The sequence below is a fragment of the Perognathus longimembris genome, chromosome 6 (genome assembly GCF_023159225.1).
Source record: "Perognathus longimembris pacificus isolate PPM17 chromosome 6, ASM2315922v1, whole genome shotgun sequence".
In the NCBI taxonomy this organism is placed as follows: Eukaryota; Metazoa; Chordata; class Mammalia; order Rodentia; family Heteromyidae; genus Perognathus; species Perognathus longimembris.
The window spans coordinates 47,793,609-47,813,426 of NC_063166.1; the positions used below are offsets into that span (position 1 = coordinate 47,793,609).

The 19,818-nt window shown below is 43.1% G+C and overlaps 1 protein-coding gene across 1 annotated transcript in view; it reads left to right on the plus strand.

Annotated features, from left to right (window-relative positions):
* The first annotated feature begins 260 nt into the window (after nt 1-260).
* Abhd12 (abhydrolase domain containing 12, lysophospholipase) overlaps nt 261-19,818 on the plus strand; it is an 82,176-nt gene continuing 62,618 nt past the window's right edge. The window contains exon 1 of the mRNA XM_048348683.1: nt 261-605. Within this exon, the coding sequence (XP_048204640.1) occupies nt 412-605 (194 nt within the window). The 5' untranslated portion in view covers nt 261-411. The remainder of the gene's footprint in view (nt 606-19,818) is intronic.

The following is a 19,818-nucleotide window of genomic DNA, read 5'->3' on the forward strand; positions in this document are numbered from 1 at the left end:
ACACGAAGGTCCCCGAGGAACTCAGGAACCGACCCCAGAGCGACCCGCAGCAAAGCCCAGTTGTCGAGCTCAGCCCTAAGAACTCGCGGCTATGGCTTCGTCTGCCCCTCTCCAAGATGGCTGCTGGTCAGCGCAGAGGATGCCGGGCGCGCTCTCCCACGGGAGGTGATAGGGGGCGTGGTCAGGACCGGGCCCGCTGGAGCCCGGCGCTGATTGGCGGGCTGCAGCCAACCTGCCCCTTCCACCACCCCGGCGCTGGTCCGTAGCGAGCGCCCGGGCCTGGAGCTGGGATGTGTGGGCAGTGGGTTCCCGGCTCCCCGCGGCGACGGCTGTGAGCTGAGGCGAGGGCGGCGAGGGCCCAGCGCACGAGGCCACCGGGCGCCGTGGGTGGTCAGCTGTGTCGGCCGCGGGATGAGGAAGCGGACCGAGCCCGCCAGCTTGGAGCATGAACGCTGCGTTGCCTCGGGCTCACCCTCCTCCGGCTCGGCCGCCGCGGCGCTGGACGCCGACTGCCATCTGAAACAGAACCTGCGCCTGGCGGGCAAAGGGCCGGCTGAGCCGCCGTGCTGCGCCTCGGACGCGGGCATGAAGAGGACGCTGGGCAGGTGAGGCACGGCGGCGGCGGCAGCGGAGAGGGCGGTGTGGTTCCGCACCTGACCCGCACCCCCACCCCGTAGCGCTCCTGCTCAAGTGCGATGCCTGCGGGAGCGCCCCTCACTTGCTCCCAACCCCGGTGACCCCTTCGACCCCTCTCCAGACCTTTCCTCTTGCCCGACCTGCAGGTAGCTTTTCCCCTCATCCTCCCTCTTACGTTCCTTCACTCCCGTGGAGTTCACTTCGTCCCCACTCACCCATACAGCACTTCGAACTCAGACTTACATCCCCTGTCCTTTGCCCAGTGAGATGGTGGAGACCCCATTTATTGGCTCTGGGTACCGAAGCGACCTGGAAAGTCATGACCTAGCATGGGAGAGTCGCATAGTGGGGTTTAAGCACCCTCTACACCCCCATGCCCTCACCTAAAAGGCAGAAGGAAGGCTCTAGGGCCTGTGCCCGACCCTGAGAGCATTGGGGATCGCTTGGACCTATCTGCCTTGCTGTGACCCTTCAAACAGTGCACTGTAACCAGCGCCTTTCTCTCTGGAAGCTTTATGTATGGTACCCTGATCTCTCGCATCAGTAGTTCTCAGTTAACTGTTTTCAGAGTATCTTTAGCCTCTTAGGACTGCAGGACCTTTGCTTAAGGATTCAGTGACCTGCCATGTTCAAGGGAAAAGAAGGATGCATGGCATCCTCAGCTGCTAGAGGGGAAATCAGTCGTCGGCTGGGCAGGTGACTCCAGGCACTTGAAATCTGTATTGGAGCTGGTCATTGGGAATCATTGTAGAGTCCTGAATTCGGTTTTTTGTCTTTTTTTTTTTCCTTTTGCGTTCTTCCCTTTGGAAAGGAGAAGAATGTGGTTACATAAAGCTGATTTCAAAATTGAGATAGAAACATATTTCCTCTTTTCTGATTTCTTAATGATCTGGCTGTTTGTAGTACATATCAACACTCATGCAGTTTCAAAGCCTTGATGTTTCATGGTGTTTTTTGATTAGATTGGTTTGTAGTGTTCTCAGGTGTTAACTGTTACATTAATTTCTTTGGGGGTCTATTAGAATGCCCTTAATGGGCATTTGCCACTCAGTGTAAAAATGTTTACCCAAATAGGTCTGGAAGCAAATCAGAGCTTCAGCTTTAATATTTAAAAGATTGTGGAATCAGACTGCAGCTGCCTCTTAAGTCCATGGTTCTTGATTTTGCTGGAAGGACAAAGACAGTTTATAGGTAAGATTGACTAGTAACTGTCTTTTGTGAAACGGATCTGTTCTTTTAGGAAAGGTCTATCCATACTAAAAAGTCTTGATTAGCCTAGTACACTTTTGTTAAAATGTTTAGCACAGAACAGACCAACTGGAAATTTATTTGAAAACTTAAAATTGTTAGCACCATGTTTTAGAAAACAATGTTTTCCTAGTGCCTTCCTTGAAGGAGGCACTGTATTAAAAGGACCTGATTAATTTTTGGTTCTATGTCAGGACAGAAAGAGAAACATTCAAGTGATACCCACTCCCTTTGCTGTTAGAGAAATAAAAAACAAAATAGAGGGAAAGAAAGCCAAATAAATGTGTTACTCCTTGACTTCCTTTTCAGTTGCCTTTTCTCCACTTTCTGGTGCTTTCCTCAGACCTTCTCAGACCAGCCTGTCCTTGTTTACCTTTTCACTTACCTGACTTTGTAATTGGTATAATTGGGTGTATACTTGTGACTTGCTTTACCTGTGTTTCCTCTCTAACAAGAATGGAAACACCCGGAGAGCAAATCTGCTCTCCACCTGTGTCTCCTTCCAAGGCCTGCCACTTAGAGGGTGGCAGAAAATACTTGTTGAATGAATATCTGTAGAATAAATTTCTAAAAGCAGAATTTCTATGCCAGAGAGAGTGTTTATAACTTTAAAAGCTAAAGCCACATTGCCCTCTGAAGAAGTTGCACTGATTTGTACTCCCACAATTGAAGTAGTGGACTCCCCTCAGTAAAGTGTGCTGCCATACTTTAGTCTGATGAAAGAAAATGGTAAACATTTTGTAGCTTTACTTTGGATTACTTGTCAGGTGGTATTGTAAGCCTATTGTAGACTATTACAATTACTGTATTATGACCCTCTCCTGTGTTGAGTCCTCCTACACTTTTCTTTCCTTCCTTTCTTTCTCCATTCTTTCTTTCCTTCCCTTCCCTTCCCCTCCCTCCCTTCCTTCCTTCTCTACTTGTTGTTGGGCTTGAACTCAGGGCCTGGGAGCTGCCTATGAGCTTCCCCCCCCCCCCCTCAAGGCTACTGCTCTACCACTTGAGCCACTTCTGGCTCTTTGGTGGTTAATTGGAGATTGGAATCTCAGACTTTCCTGGTGGGGCTGGCTTGGAACTGTGACCTTCAGATCTTAGCCTCCTGTGTAGTTAGGAATATAGGTGTGAGTCACTGATACCTGGCTTCTAGTGTTTTGTAATTTAAAAAAAATGGTGGCTGGATGTTTTCAAGTGCAATTTTGACATCTGAGGCATGAACATATTAATATGTTGGGTAGTAGATTTTATATTGTTGAATCATTGTATTTTTGGGATGAACTCTGTTATATAGCCAGAGTCTATTAAATTTAGAAATTTTATATCATTGTGTGGAGAGGGTATTTGGTATTCATTAATCTTCTTCTGAATTTTTTTGTGTGTGTGTGTGTAAGCAGGTCTGGGGAATCAAGCAAATTGTTTTGTAGTGCTGGGCTGTCTTTATCAAGTTGTGATAGTGTTGACATTGCTTTATTAAAAGTTTGCTCTAGGGGCTGGGAATATGGCTTAGTGGTAGAGTGCTTGCCTTGTATACGTGAAGCCCTGGGTTCGATTCCTCAGTACCACATATATAGAAAAAGCCAGAAGTGGTGCTGTGACTCAAGTGGTAGAGTGCTAGCCTTGAGCAAAAAGAAGCCAGGGACAGTGCTCAGGCCCTGAGTTCCAGCCCCAGGACTGGCAAAAAAAAGGTTTCTCTAGCCAGGTTTAGTGGTACATGCTTATAGTCCCAGCTATTCAAGATACTAAGACAGGAGCATCACTTGAACCCAGAAGTTAAAGACCACCCTGGGCAAGATGGTGAGACTTCACCTCTTAGGAACAATAAAAAGGTTTTCTCTTTCATTGCATTTACAATGCTTTTTTTTTTTTTTTTTGTCAGTCATGGGCTTGAACTCTGGGCCTGAGCACTGTCCCTGAGCTCTTCAGCTCAAGGTTGTTAGCACTCTACCACTTGGGCCACAGCACCACTTCCGGTTTCCTGGTGGATAATTGGAGATAAAAGTCTCATAGATTTTCCCTGCCTGAGCTGCCTTTGAACCTCGATCCTCAGATCTCAGCCTCCTGAGTAGCTGGGATTATAGACGTGGCCACTGGTGCCGGGCTTTTGAAGTTTTGTTTTCCTTTAAAGTTTGGTAGAATTCCCCTGTAAAACTGCCTAAAGTGGGTGTTTTTTTCTTTAGAAGATAGCACTTTGCTAATGATTACAATTTTTTTCTGGGCTATCATTCTGCTTAGGATTTTTATATCTCTCTGCATCCAGTTTTGGTGGCTTAGATGTTCATAGAAAATCACTTAGTCTAGCACCCTTCTCTTTTATTTGGTACTATGTCCCTATTGTTCCTTTATTTAGGTTGCTTAGATTTTCCTTTCTTCTCCCTTTCATTTAGACTAACAGTATGTCTGAGATAGACACATGTACTGAAGTTTGTGTGTGTGTGTGTTCACATGTCCCCCTCCCTCCAAGAAAGTATTTATTGTCCTACGAGCTGGGGGATACTGAGGGCTGCTTAGGAGTGGAGAACAAATCCCATCTTTAGATGGTAGCAGCCACTTAGCTGGTGCAGATCTACCTATTAGCAATGGGGCCCCAGGTGTCTAGACCGTCCAGTCTTTCTAGAAGAGGATAGCTTGTTTTTCTTTTTGGCTTTGTGGTTGTTTTATTGTTCTTTGTTCTATTTGTATGCTTATCATCACCAGCTTATTTTTTAAAGAATATTGCAACATTTTATTAAGAGCATTGGCTTTGAATTAGTAGCTAGAGTAACAATTGCATGACACCAGAGTAGGTGTGTTGCATTTTACTTTTGATTTATTGACATGACTTAGCAATTTATTGGACAAAGGTCACACTTTTTGCTTTTTTATTAAGCACATTCCACAGTACAAAGCTATCATGAATAATATCTGTACAACTTAACAGTTTCAATAGCTGTTCAGAAACAAATTTATTTCAAACAGATAATTGGTAAACATAATTAATTACAAGTTAGAATTAGACTATTCCAGTGCTTTAAAACACTAATATAGCAGTAATTTACAGTTGCTTAATTATGGTTAGCAGAATGAAGTTGAGTATAGCTGGGAATTACTACCATCATCCTAGAAAGTTGGAAGTCCTTGGGCATCACCAGCTTTTTTTTTTTTCCAAGAAGTACTTAATTTACTTATAAAACTGATGTACAGAGAGGTTACAGTTTCATACGTTAGGCATTGGATACATTTCTTGTACTTGTACTGTTTGTTACCTTGTCCCTCATACCCCCCCTCCCCCTCCCCCTTCCCCCCCTGAAGTGTTCAGTTTGCTTATACCATACAGTTTTGCAAGTATTGCTTTTGTTGTTGTTTCTCTTAATTTATCCTTTGTCTCTCAATTTTGGTATTCCCTCTCAATTTCCTAATTCTAATACCAGTATACACGGTTTCCAATATACTCAGATAAGATTACAGAGATAGTGTTGATACAATCCAAGAAGGTGATACAAGAACATCATCAACAGTATAAACTACAGATACACATGGGATGTTGAAAGTAGTTACAACTGTGATATAACAATCATTTCCATAAAATGGAGTTCATTTCACTTAGCATCATCTTATGTGATCATAAGGGTATAGCTATTGGGCTCTTGTGATCCTCTGCTGTGGCTTGCCTAAACCTGTGCTAATTATTCCCAATAAGGGAGACCATAGAGTCCATGTTTCTTTGGGTCTGGCTCACTTCACTTAGTATAATTTTTTCCAAGTCCTTCCATTTCCTTACAAATTGGGCAATGTCATTCTTTCTGATAGAGGCATAAAATTCCATTGTGTATATGTACCACATTTTCCTGATCCATTCGTCTATGGAGGGGCATCTGGGTTGGTTCCAGATTCTCGCTATGACAAATTGCGCTGCAATGAACATTGTTGTGCTATCACCAGCTTTTAAACAGTGGTACAGTAGTTAATTTCAACTTTGGAGATTAAAAAAATTCCCATTTTTATATTTCTAGAGGGAGGGTTATATTTAAAGGTAAATACTAACTCACATCAATTTAGTACTTCCTAAGAATAGGATCTATATATGTTTGATGTGAGGAGATCCTGTGTGGGTAGATGAGGGAGTTTGTGGGCTTTTCACTTTCTGTTCCCTGGAATTTTTGGAGACTTGAATTTGAAAGCATACCTCATCCAAAGTGATTACTTTTGACCCTGAAAAGGCATCTATGAGATATACAAAATCTGTGTGTTTCAGTTAAGTGGTCTTTATCCTTCCACTCCGAACACTCAAACTAGGTCTGCTGGATGGACAGAGATCAGTGTGCCACGTGGGAAGTTTCATAGCTAGATCACCCTCCTGTGTCATCATTACGACCCTCATCCAAAGCGTTAAAGGTTTCATCATAACCTAGCAGGGGCTGAGGTTAAGGCAGATCTTCTTCAACTTTACCGTTTCCCTACAAACATCTCTGTGTGGTAAATCTTCACCCTTACTTTGAGAAGATGAAAGCTAGTTTTCAACCTGTTTTTATACTTTTTTCTTTTTTGCCAGCCATGGGGTTTGGACTCAGGGCCTGAGCACTGTCCCTGGCTTTTTTTTGCCCAAGGCTAGCACTCTGCCACTTGAGCCACAGTGCCACTTCTAGCTTTTTCTGTATATGTGGTGCTGATGAATTGAACCCAGGGCTTTATGCATGCTAGGCAAGCACTCTACTAGACCACATCCTCAGCACACCAACCTGTTTTTGTAGTTTAAGTCTGCTTTGTCTATTTTCTTTTCCCTATTCTAATCAGTCCGAGTTGGAACTGTGAAGCAGTCAGGCTTTGTGATGCCTTAACTGGACACCTGGGTACTACTGGGTATGCCTCTTCCCAACTTGGTGTACTTGTCATGGTCTTGCTTCAATAGGAGTACCTGGACTGAGTGCCTTGCCAGCATCTCCAGTTGTATTAGGGCTTTGTGTCCTGCATCTCGGCTTGGTTCAGTTACCACTCATCCTCCCTTCTCAAGGCAGTGTCTGCACTGGCCTGTAGGTCTGCACTATGGGAAATACCTTTGGCATAGTCACTGGAGGCTGCCTTGGAAAGAAGTATTGTTGATCACTTTACTGGATGTATGTTGATGAAAAAAGGGCCTTGTTCTAGATACCTGTTTCTCCTCTCAATAGAGCTCTTTTTCTTCTAAGATGAAGTCTGTAGGAGAAATGTTTACTGACCAGCAATAGGAAAAGCTGAGAGATTGAGTCCTTTCTCTTGCCCACCACAGAACTTTGGTTTTAGCAGGTTATGTTGCCAGGGGGCTCTCTCACAGTGTGGAGGTTGAGTCATTTATCTCATCTTTAGTTGAGGGCCAGTGTCTGCAGTATCAGGACAGAGGGACCAACCAACACAGCAGGCTGATGCTAGGACTAAGTTCCATATCAAAGAGATCCTGTCCTTGGAGCTTAGACCTCATTGTGGTATAATTCTGTGCTTTAGAGGAAGCTTGTCTAGTGAACTGGGTCTCAGGTGAGTATTTTCAGAATCTGGCTCAGGGTGAGTTTCTTTGCCTATAATGTGGAAATAAGCATGTCTTCCAGTGAGGTCCAGGTGTATGGACAGTTCTTGGTACCTGGTGAGCACGTGGCCAGTGGCATCTTCTATTGTGGTCTTCTCCACTGTTGTTATTATTGTTATAAGCTGAGGGACCCGAGAAAGTCATTAACTCATGTCAAGAAAGATTTACCTATTCCCTGTTCTACCTCCACATTATTATAGTCTGGCTTTTTGTAGTTGTGCATAGAGGGTTCAGCCTGATCACTCAGCATATTTGTTGATATTAGAACATTTTAAACATACTCGTAGGTCGTCAAACACTTAAAACCATTCATTCAGCACCATTTTAATACCTGTTATATAAGATAACAACTTGTGAGACAGTACTGTGTTTTGTTCGCACTTTCTCATGGACTTCACATTCTCCTGGGGGAGACAGGTAACAAATGAGGAGCAATATGACATGACAGGTGCTCAGGGTCCTAAGGAGAAATGTAGAGCTAGTAAGGCTGCAGCTGCAGATAGGTACCATGGTACAATATGTGGCTGGGTGGAAAGGAAGCTTTTCTGGCAAAAGGATTTTTGAATGGAAGCCAATGGTTGCTTTAAGGCACAGGGATGGCATTACAGGCTGTGTGTATTACCACATCACTCTAAGTCTGTGACAAGTACAGACTGGAGGTGGTAGATCACTTAAGGATTGTTACAAGGTAAGACATTATGGGTACTTGGCCAAGACAGGAGCTATGGAGATGAGAAGTGTAGACTTCTGAACACATCTTGAAGGAGGTGTCATCAGGATTTACTGATGGATCAAGTGGAGGAGTGAGTGTGAAAGACAAGAGTCAGATTAACAAGTTGTTTTTTTTTCCCCTTGGGCAACATAAAATATACAGTTGCCATATGGGAACTCTCTTAGTTGTTTTTCTGATATTCCATTGATACCACAGACTAAGAAAAATTTTTTAAATTTTTTAAAAATTTGACTCACAGCTTTGGAGCCTGAGAAGTTCAAGATCAAGGTACTGCATCTGGTCAGGGCCTGATGCTCCACCATAGAATGGCAGAGAGAGAGAGCATTTGAAAGAAGGGGGTAAAAGGAAAGAGAACAAGCCAATACTTGTGGGAGAAAATGTGCTTGTTAAACAAAGCTACTTCTGTGATATCTAACCCATTCCTTGTTATATTCCACTCATAGAATGCAGCCCTCAGGACCTCATCACCTTTTAAAGGTCCCACTTCCCACTACTATCCCAGTGGCCATTAAATTCTAACATGAACTGGGTGTGGTTGTACAAACTGTAGTCCCAGCCTCAAAAGGCTTGGGTAGGTGAGAGGGTGGTTGTACCCTAGGGACCTGCCTGAGTAACAAACAGAGATGGCATCTCTCAAAAAATTTTTGTTCAACCAAAAATTTTTTTTTGCCAGTCATGGGGCTTGAGCTCAGAGCCTGAGCACTGTCCTTGGCTTCTTTTTGCTCAAGGCTAGCACTCTACCAACTTGAACCACAGTGCCACTTCTGGCTTTTTCTGTTTATGTGGTACTGAGGAACTGAATCCATGGCTTCATGCATGTTAGACAAGCACTCTACCACTAGGCCACATTCCGAGCCCCAAAACAAAAAATTTGGAGTTCTGTCCATACTATTCCAGTAATCCCCAAAGTATTAATTCATTCCAGTATCAATTCAGACATCCATCTGAATCAGAAATGGGTGAGATTCATAGTAAAGTCTATCCTGATATGAATCCCTTGCTTCTGTGAACCTACTTAATCAAAGCAAGTAATCAGTTTCTAAAGTACAGTGGTGAAACAAGCATAGGACAGAGACTCCCTTCCCTAAAGAGAGAGGAGGAAGAAAGAAGTAACCTGTCCCAAGTAAATCCCAAACTCAAAAAGGAAAGTAGCATAGTCCTCAAGGTAGAGAATAATTTCCTGACTCCATGTCTCCCATCCAGGAGCAGGGCTTGTGTCTTCAAGGTTTCAGGTGGCCTGGAGTCTGTGGCTTTGTTGGGATCAGAAGCTCTCACAAGTTAGTCTCATGTCTCCAGATCTCCCAGGCTTGGAGTCTTGTGCCTACATGCATTGGTAGTTCCATGGTTCTGGGTACCTGTGAATCACCCCACTTCTGCAATTTGTTTAGCCATTGTCTTAGTGAGGACTCTGGTGTCTTTGCCCTTAAGTGTTTGGTTAGGCCAGTGGCTCATACCTGTAATCGTAGCTACTCAGGAGGCTGAGATCTGAGGATCACAGTTCCAAGCCAGCCTGGGCAGCACAGTCTGTAAGACTCTTATCTCCAATTAACCATCCAAAAGCTGGAAGTGGAGCTGTGGCTTAAGTGGTAGAGCACTAGCCTTGAGCACAAAAGCTCAGAAACAGTGCCTAGGCCCTGAGTTCAAGCCCCAGGACCAACATGCACACACGCACACCAAGCCCTTGCCAGGACCCTCAAACTTTTGAAATCTAGGTAGAGGATGTCATACCACCCTGTCCCACTCCCCTGCTTGTGTTCTGTGCTCCATAGAGCTCCAGGGCATGAACACAGTTGTGCTAGGATCTTTGCTACTTTCTATCCAGGATGGCCTTTACGTTGGTTTACAATACGTTGTTCCTCACTCGGGTGTGAGATCTCAGTGGCCTTTGCTGTCTATCTACCAAGATTCTGATCACAAGCACTTAAGTAAAATTGAGAATTTGATGACTCTCCTACAGCTCTTCTGTGAGAGCTTTCTTAATTCTCTACTCGTGGCAGTACTGGCTTTTCTTGTCTACTCTTCTAGCTCTTCTAGATTTTTTCAAATTCTCACCCATTACCCAGTTTTTTTTAATTTTTTTTTATTTTTTAAGTTTTTATTATAAAACTGATGTACATAGAGGTTACAGTTTCATACGTTAGGCATTGGATACATTTCTTGTACTCTTTCTTACCTTGTCCCTCATATCCCCCGTTTTATTGAGACAAGGTTCCATCTGGCCTTAAACTCCCTTTGTAGCTTAAACTAGCCTCAAATTTGTGACCTTCTCTCTTAGCCTCCTGAGTACTGGGGTAACATTATGCATTACTGTAATGGACTTGCCATTGCCCAGTTTTAAGCTCTTTCCATGGGTCTGGGGATATGGTCTAGTGGCAAGAGTGCTTGCCTTGTATATATGAAGCCCTGGGTTCAATTCCCCAGCACCACATATATAGAAAACGGCCAGAAGTGGTGCTGTGGCTTAAGTGGCAGAGTGCTAGCCTTGAGCAAAAGAAGCCAGGGACAGTGCTTAGGTCCTGAGGCCAAGCCCCAGGACTGGTTTAAAAAAAAAAAAAAAAAAAAAAAAAAAAAAGCTCTTTTCATGTCTTATAGCATTTGTTGTAGAAACAGCACCAGTTTTGGTAACAATTTTGTCTTAGCCTGTTTTTGTATCTCTAACATAAAACATCAAGACTGAGTAAGTTATAAACAATATAATCATATTTGGCTCATAGTTGTTTGCTCTTGGTGTTAGTCTTGGGATTTAAACTCAGTACCTGGTGCTGTCCTTGAGATTTTGTGCTCAGGGATAGAGTTCTATCACTTGAGCCACAGCTCCACCTTTGGCTTTTGTTTTTGGGTGGTCAGTGGAGTCTCATGGACTTGCCTACCCAACTAGCTTCAAACTGCAATCCTCAGATCTCAGCCTCCTGTGTAGCTAGGATATAGGCATGACCCAGCAGTGCTCAGCTGGCCCATAATTCTTGAGTCTTTGAATTCCCAGATTAAGAGTTTGTATCTGGTGAGAACCTTCCTGCTGTGTCATACTGTGGTGGAAAACATCACATGGTGAGAGAGCATTTCAAAGCAAGAGAACATGTGCCAGATAAGTTTATTTTATTTTTTTAACAAAGCTACTTCTTTGGTAACTAAGCCACTCCTACAGTGAGTTAAGGTGAAGGCACAGTGTTGGGGATATGGCTTTCTGGTAAAATACTTGCTTATAGTACTGAAGGCCCTAGGTTCAATCCCTACACTGCCCCTTCCCCCAAATAAAAGATGAAAATAGCCAAGGAATACAAGCAAATCCAAAAGTAATAAAAATTTTAGTGTTGTTTCCTAAAGCTTGAAAAGATGTGGTCCTAAACTTCTAGATAAAGAGAAGACAATTCAAGTTGGTCTCAATTAACAATCTTTTGGGGACCTCATGCTTGTTGGATGTTGCTCTTCTGCTGAGCCACCCCTCCAGCTCTTTTTTTGAACTTGTCATTTTTTTTTTTTTTTGGCCAGTCCAGGAGCTTGAACTCAGGGCCTAGGCACTGTCCCTGAGTCCCTGAGTTTCTTTTGCTCAAGGCTATCACTCTACCACTTGAGCCGCAGCCCCACTTCCAGCTTTTTCTGTTTATGTGGCACTAAGGAATCGAACTCAGGGCTTCATGCATGCTAGGCAAGCACTCTTACCACTAAGCCACATTCCTAGCCCCTATAACTTGTCAGTTTGAGGTAGGGTCTTGCTTTTTTCCTTGGCTTGTACTGGACCATCATTCTCCCTATTACAGCTGGGATGATAAACACAAGCCACCATATTCAGCTTCATGGAGTTTCATAACTTTTTTGCCTTTGTTGGCATGGAGCCATGATCCTCAGCCTCCCAAACTAGGATGACAGGTATGTGCTATCATACTCAAGTTACTGGTTGAAAAGGGGTTTCACAACTTTTGTGCGTGTTTGTGGCTTGAGCAATAATCCTCCCCCATTTCAGCCTCTCACGTAGCTAGAATTACAGGTATGAGCCACTATACTCAACCAATTTCAGTTAATTTGATGAGTAGATTCCATGTGGGTTTGGTTATATTGATTAAAGTACTTATAATGGGAAGGTAAAAATACCGAGAGTTGTAGCTTCAATTTTAATATATTAGTTAGGATCCCTAGAAGTAAGGTTTTGTGTGTGTGTGTGTGTGTGTGTATGTGTATATGTATATGTATGTATGTATGTGTATGTATGCATGCACATGTATATACATTCATGCATGCCAGTCCTGGGACTTAAACACAGGGTCTGGGAGCTGTCCTTGAGCTTTTTCTGTTTAAGGTTAGTACTATACCACTAGAGGCACAGCTCTACTTTGGGCTTTCTAGGTAGTTGTTTGGAGATAAGAGTCTTGCAGACTTTCCTGCCTGGACTGGTTTTAAACTGTGGTCCTCAGATCTCAGCCTCCCACTAGCTGTGATCATAGGCGTGAGCTACTGGTTCCTAGCATAGAAATAAGAATTGACTCCCATTGTTTTCTTCTCCTAACAATGTATATAACAGGGCCAGGTGCTGGTGGCTTACACCTGTAATCCTAGCCACTCTGGGCTGAGATTCAAGGATCATGCAGTTTAAAGCCAGCCTGGGCAGGAAAGTTTGTGTGACTCTTATCTTCAGTTAACCACTAGAAAACCAGAAGTGGAGCTGTGGCTCAAAGTGGTAGAGTCCTTGTGCAAAAGAGCTCAGAGACAGTGCCCAGGCCTCGAGTTCAAGCCCCATGAACTACCACTACCAACAACAACAACACAAAAAAAAACAGGGGAAAATGAGGTATGAAGTAACAGTATTTAAAAATAAATTGACTCATTACCTTAATTATGTAACTGTAATCCCCTGTTCATCACCTTATAGAGATTTAAAAATGTGTACAACAGATAGATCCTACCTTTTCATTCTTGACCTGTGCCATTCTTGGTCCTGGAATATCCTCATTGCTCCTGCCTGAAAGCAGCCATGTCAGTGCCAGAGGTTATTTTTTTCAGCAGTTACTATGATTTGTTAGATACTGAGGATTAAATATGCAGGCTGATAGTACCTTTGCCTAAGGGTTGGCTGTCACTTTTTATACATGGAAACCATCAGCTCTTGCACCTCAGTTTGTTTCCTTTTTTGTGCTAGCACTAGGGCTTGAACTGAGGGCCTCAAGCTCTCAGCTGTTTCTGCTCGTGGCTGGTGCTCTTATCATTTGAGCCATACCTCCACTTTCAGCTCTTTTAATGGGTAATCCCAGATGGAATCTCTTGGATTTGTTTGCCTTGACTGGTTTTGAACCTTGATTCTTACATCTCAGACTTCTTAGTAGCTAGGATTATAGGTTAGTGAGCTAATTGTGCCTAGCCATCCAAATGTTTGGGTGATGTTTGTGGCAGAAATAATACAGGGATGGCTAGAGATGATCAGTTTACTCACACAAAAGACTTTAAAAACAATTGAGGAAAGAACTTACTGTGTATCTCAGGTTGGCCTAGAATTTGTGGCCCTCCTATTTCAGCCTCCTGAGTGCTAGGATTATAGGACTGCACCATCATACTTGGCTTTATCCCTCCCCCCTCCCCATGCCCAGTCCTGGGGCTTGAACTCAGGGCCTGGGCACTATCCCTCCTAAGGTTCTTTTGCTCAAGGCTAGCACTCTACCACTTAAGCCACAGTGCCACTTCTGGCCTTTTCTGTTTATGTGGTAGTGAGGACTCAAACCCAGGGCTTCATGCATGCTAGGCAAACACTCTACCAATAAGATATATTCCCAGCCCTACCCTTTTTTAAAGTTTCCTCTTATTATTCTGATTTTTTATGTGCTGATTTATGTTTAGAGTGTCTCTTTGCCTCTCGCTTTATTGACAGATATGATAGAAAGCACATCACTGGCCAGCCAAGCAATCTAGAGATAGAAGAAACTATCACAGTTTGGGAACACAGGACACTTTGACAAAGCACATTATGGCAAGACTTAGGGGAAGGAAAAAAGAGTGCCATTGTACAACATTTGATATTTAGCTTAGAGTTCCAGAGAGAAGGGACTGTTACACTACTGCCGGCCAGCTGGGAGCCTGCCAGTGTAGCCCCAAGGCCTCAAGAGAAAGCTGGAGGAGATTCTGCAGAGCCCAGAGAGGGTCTCCAGGTGTGAGGTCATCTCCATGGTAAAATGCAGCCTCTGAGGGGCTGTCTCTCATGCTCTTCCTTTCTAACAGTTTAACTTTGTGTCTGATTCCAAAGTAATAAAGATTTCATAATAAACATTGAAGACTGAAGAAGATAAAGGGGGAAGAGAAACTCCCCTCGGGTAATTTTAGCAGTGTAGTGTATATTGAGAGTAGTGTTACATGTTCTTTTATTCATTTAACAAATAGACTCTCTTTATTTAGGCTTCTTGGAAAGCTAGAGGATATGAATAAAATGCTGTGCAAGAGTACTCCAATTCCCAGTCTTTGTGGAGTTTACAGTCTCTTAAAGGAAAAGCAGCCAAAAAGGTAGCATGTGAAAATATATAGTAAAATTTCAACAAGATGGTAAAGTGCTACAAAGAAAAATAAAGTTAGGAAATACGGTGATATAGAATGCCCTTGAAAATGAACTACACAAGAGTGGTAAAACTTTTTGTTTCTGTCAGCAAAATAAGGCCTCTTACAGTGGGACATCCAGTTATTCAACTCTGCCAACAAAATCCTCATGATTTTTGTTTTTGTCTTTGTGAACAAAGAGACATTTATGGATTGCTCTGGGTATTTAGGCCTTAAGTTTTCAATTCTGTAAAGTCCAGTTGCTCCCCTACCAGTGGTGTTGGAATATTATTTTTGAAGAATGTTTTTAAAGATTTCCACCTAAAAAGTTAAGAGCCAGACATTAGTGCCTCATGACTATAATCCTAGCTACTCAGGAGGCTGAAATCTGAGGATTGCAGTTTGAAGAAAGCCCAGGCAGGAAGTGTGTGAGACTCTTGTCTCCAAATAACCAGCACAAAGTCAGAAATAGGGCTGTGGCTCAAGTGGTAGAGCACTACTAGCTTTGAGCAAAAGAAATTCAGGGACAATGCCCAGACCCTGAGTTCAAACCCCAGAATTGGCACCAATATATATATGTACAATCTTCAAAATGTACAAAAATTGTTCCATATATATAAATATATATATATATATTTAAAGAAGAATTTAATCCAGATACTAGGTTTCAGTCTTGGCTTTATTATTTTCTACTTTCTGAGATAATATAATGTAAAAAGGCAAACATTTTTCTTCAACATCTGATGTTATAGTAATGGAGGATTTAATAAGAACCAGTTATGAACATTTACAAGGATACATTGAACTTCACTTGATGTGATGATAAACACATGTAAACCCAGAACTTGGGAGGAGAACTGAGAATTCTATCCAGTGTAGGCTACATAGAAAGACCCTGTCTCAAAAAGGAAGGGAGGGGGCTGGGAATATGGCCTAGTGGCAAGAGTGCTTGCCTCGTATACATGAAGCCCTGGGTTAAATTCCCCAGCACCACATTTGTAGAAAATGGCCAGAAGTGGCGCTGTGGCTCAAGTGCAGAGTGCTAGCCTTCAGCAGAAACAATCCAGGGACAGTGCTCAGGCCCTGAGTTCAAGCCCCAGGACTGGCAAAAAAAAAAAAAAGGGAGGGAAGGAAAAGACAGAAAACTACCTGTGGGCACCATGGAGAAACAGTGGACTGAATTTACCCTGCTATAATTGAAATACCAATATCAACAAAAGAAGACAAGGTGCATGAAGGCTGTGAAGAACCTTTAAATTGCCCTAGCTTACTGCTGTGAGCTTTCACTTTGTGGCACAGCAAGGGGAAACTGATGTGTGGAGCCTGCTGGGCTCCCTGAGCGGTCTGGAGGGACCAAGGTGGCTAGAGTTTATAGGATATAGTACCAGAGAGGAGAGAACAGGGCAGAGAGTATCCCAAGGGTATGCAGAATGTTGTCCTTGGTGTTCAGGAAAGCCCTGATCAAAAGTGTGTGTGAGGAAACTACCTGAGGCTTGGTGAATAATTGCCTCCCAAAAGATTAGAGGGAATAGTCCCAGTTCCCTGAATTAAGAGACTAGTTCCTAGGGCATGTGGTGAAGCATTCAGGAACATCTTGCTTCAGTAGTGGGAAAAACAGCCCTAGCCTGAGCACTTCTCCACACCCTAACTAGTCATAAAAGCAAGATCTAAAAGGATCATATTGTCTTCAAATTCCTTCTAATAAGGCTGAGTAATCCTAACAGGAACATAAAAATAAGCTAGGTGTCTGTGGCTTCTAGCTATTCTGGAGGCTGAGGTCTGAGAATCACATTTGAAGTCAGCCTGGGAGGGGAAGCTTCCTAGACTCTTATTTCCAATTAACCATCAAAAAGCAGGAATTAGGGGCTGGGGATATGGCCTAGTGGCAAGAGTGCTTGCCTCGTATACATGAGGCCCTGGGTTCAATTCCCCAGCACCACATATACAGAAAACGGCCAGAAGTGGCACTGTGGCTCAAGTGGCAGAGTGCTAGTCTTGAGCAAAAAGAAGCCAGGGACAGTGCTCAGGCCCTGAGTCCAAGCCCCAGGACTGGCCAAAAAAAAAAGCAGGAATTAAAGCTGTGGCTCAAGTGGTAAAGTGTCAGTTTAGAGCAAAAAAGCTAAGGGACATTGTCTAAGCTCTGACTTCAAGTCCTGGTGTACACGTGCATGTGAATGCATGCATACCGACACACACACACACACACACACACACACACACACACACACACACGAATATAAAATAATTTAGTACCTAAGCCAAGCTAATCAACCACTACCAGGCATATGAGTTATGAGTTTGTTCAGGCTACCATAACGAAGTGTGGCCACCCTATCTGGGTGACTCCTCTCTCTCTCCTCTCTCCTCTCTCTCCTCTCTCCTCTCTCTCTTTCTCTCTCTCTCTCTCTCTCTCTCTCTCTCTCTCTCTCTCTCTCTCTCTCTCTCTCTCTCTCTCTGTGTTAGTGTGAGTACTGAGGTTTGAACTCAGAGCTCCCTACTTACTAGCCAAGAGGTCTGCCAATTAAACCACCTCTCTTGTCCCAGGCTAAGAGACAAGTGACAGAAATGGATTTTCTCACAATTCTGGAGGTAGAAGCCTAAGATAAAGGGGCTCGCAGGGTTGGTTTCTCCTGAACTTGTCCTCTTGGGTTATAGATGACCATCTCCTCCCCATGCTTGTGTCTGCTGCTGCTTCTCTCTTCCCTCCATCTGTTTTTATTTGTTTGTTTCTTTGTTTGTTTTTGGCCAGTCCTGGGCCATGAACTCAGGGCCTGAGCACTGTCCCTGGCTTCTTTTTGCTCAAGGCTAGCACTCTACCACTTGAGTCACAGCGCCACTTCTGGCCGTTTTCTACATATGGGGTGCTGAGGAATCGAACCCAGGGCTTCATGCATATGAGGCAAGCACATTTGCCACTAGGCCATATTCCCAGCCCCCCCTCCATCTGTTTTTCCACATTTCATATACGGACAAGGGCCCATCCAACTGACCTCATTTTATATACCTTTTTAATAAAGACTACCTCCAAATACAGTCGATTGTCAAATTAAGAGGATTCTAGGGTATAATTTAACTCATAACTCCAATTATGCATAGAGGTAAGAAATAGGACCTGTAGAGAGGAATGTAATCAATTTGTTGAAAAAAACAACTCAGACAGTCGTCATAGAGATGAATTCCTGCACCCCATTGTTCTATTTGCATATATGAACAAGTCACTTGATAGTGTCAAGATTAGTTTCCATTCCTCTAAAATGGGAGTGTTATCTGTTCTACCTCTCTTACTGGGTTGTACTAAGATTTCAGCAAGATCATATCACTGTACAAGTGCAGGTTATATTGTGGTTTCTTTGCTGTTGACTCTCCCCACCTACTATTTCTGTAATTCAAAAGAAGTTCACAAGATTTCTGCTTTCTTTCTGTTAATTTTTGTCCTGTTTTTGTATATTTTTAAATTATTAAGTTATGTATTGTTGGCTGGGCATGGTGATACACACCTATAATCCCACATACTTGGGAGTTGGAAATAGAAAGAGGATCATTGGTCTAAGGCTAATCTGGATAGAAAGCCTGAGACCCGGGGCTGGGGATATGGCCTAGTGGCAAGAGTGCTTGCCTTGTAGAAAGCCTGAGACCCTATATGAAAGTCAAACTAAAAGGACTGGGAAACACCTTGAGTTTACTGTGAAATAAATAAATGTATTTTATGTATTTATAATCTATATATTAGTTTCTGGCATTTTTGTGTTGTATACCTGAGGTTTAAGAACTTAGTCTATTTAGCTTTTAGTGTTAGAGAACAGATGGCGCCTTCTAGAACTCATGATCCTTCTGCCTCAGCATTTTGTAGCCGGCTTATTTATATTGTTTTCAAGGTTCATTCCTGTTGTCAGAATGTCCTTCCTTTTTAAGTCTGAGTAATATTTCACTGTACATATATACTACATTTTGTTTACCTATTCATAAGGCAGTCTTATTTTTATTCAGGATAAGGAGCATAAAAATTGCCTTTTCTGTTTGTTTTTTGTGTTTTGTATTTTTGTGCTGGTCCTATGTGGACTCAGGGTCTGGATACTGTCTTTGAACTTTTTTGCTCAAGGCTAGAGTTCTTCCACTTGAGCCAAAGCCCCACTTCCAACTTTATGGGGATTAATTGAAGCGTATATAAGAGTTTCAATAGACTTTTCTGCCTGGGCTGGATTTGGACCGTGATCTTCAGATCTCAGCCTCCTGAGTAGGTAGGGTGAGCCACTGGTACCTGGCTGAAGTCTCCTTTATTAGAGGCTCCATCTCAATTCCTCTGGCCTGACTATTATAGGCCACAGCTCTTAATACCATTACCCCTGAGTTTTGAGGGATACACAGTCAAACCATAGCAACGGGTATTTCCATTCTTGGGTTTTCAGGTAGCACCAGTTTTCCACATTAGGTAGAATTGTAGTTCTTAACGTTTGCTACCCTCACGAACAAAGTACAATAAGAAGAAAGAACAGTAAGTCTTCAACCAGTCTATGTAGAATTTGAGGTGAGATGAAAATAGCAGCTCCTGCATTGCCAAACACTGTAGTCTCTGCACTGTCCATACTGGGCCAACAAAACCAGAAACCCAGACAGATGCAAAACTGTGTTGTCACATTGGACCCTTTTGTGGGGTGGGCCCAGAAGTTTATCTCTTGCCAATAACCAAAAACTTCTTCCACAAGCAGAAGGGAGAATACAAGGACCAAGAACCCTTGTCAGCTCTCTACCTGCTTTGGAATGTGAGCTCTGGAGCAAACTTTGTCCCAAAACCCTGTTCTCCTTAGACATGGAGCTGGACAGCAAGTGGGGCTACAGCTGTGAAAGAGAAGGGAGGGAGCCCCAGAGTACTAATTCTGAGGGGTGAGAGTACATTCTCACTTTCTGGAACTGTGCAAAGGACACTGGAGACAATGTATCATAAAGGTATCTTTATATAGTGGCTGAATCCTAAGCCAAAATAGCTGCCTTTCTATCAAGTTAAAGCATGGCAACACTAGTTGTCATTATCCAAAACATTATACTAGTTCATGAAATATACAACTCCTCCAGGGTGGTGGCTCACACCTGTAATCCTAGCTGCTAGGGAGGCTGAGACCTGAGGATCACAGTTCAAATCCAGCCTGGGCAGGAAAGTCTGTGA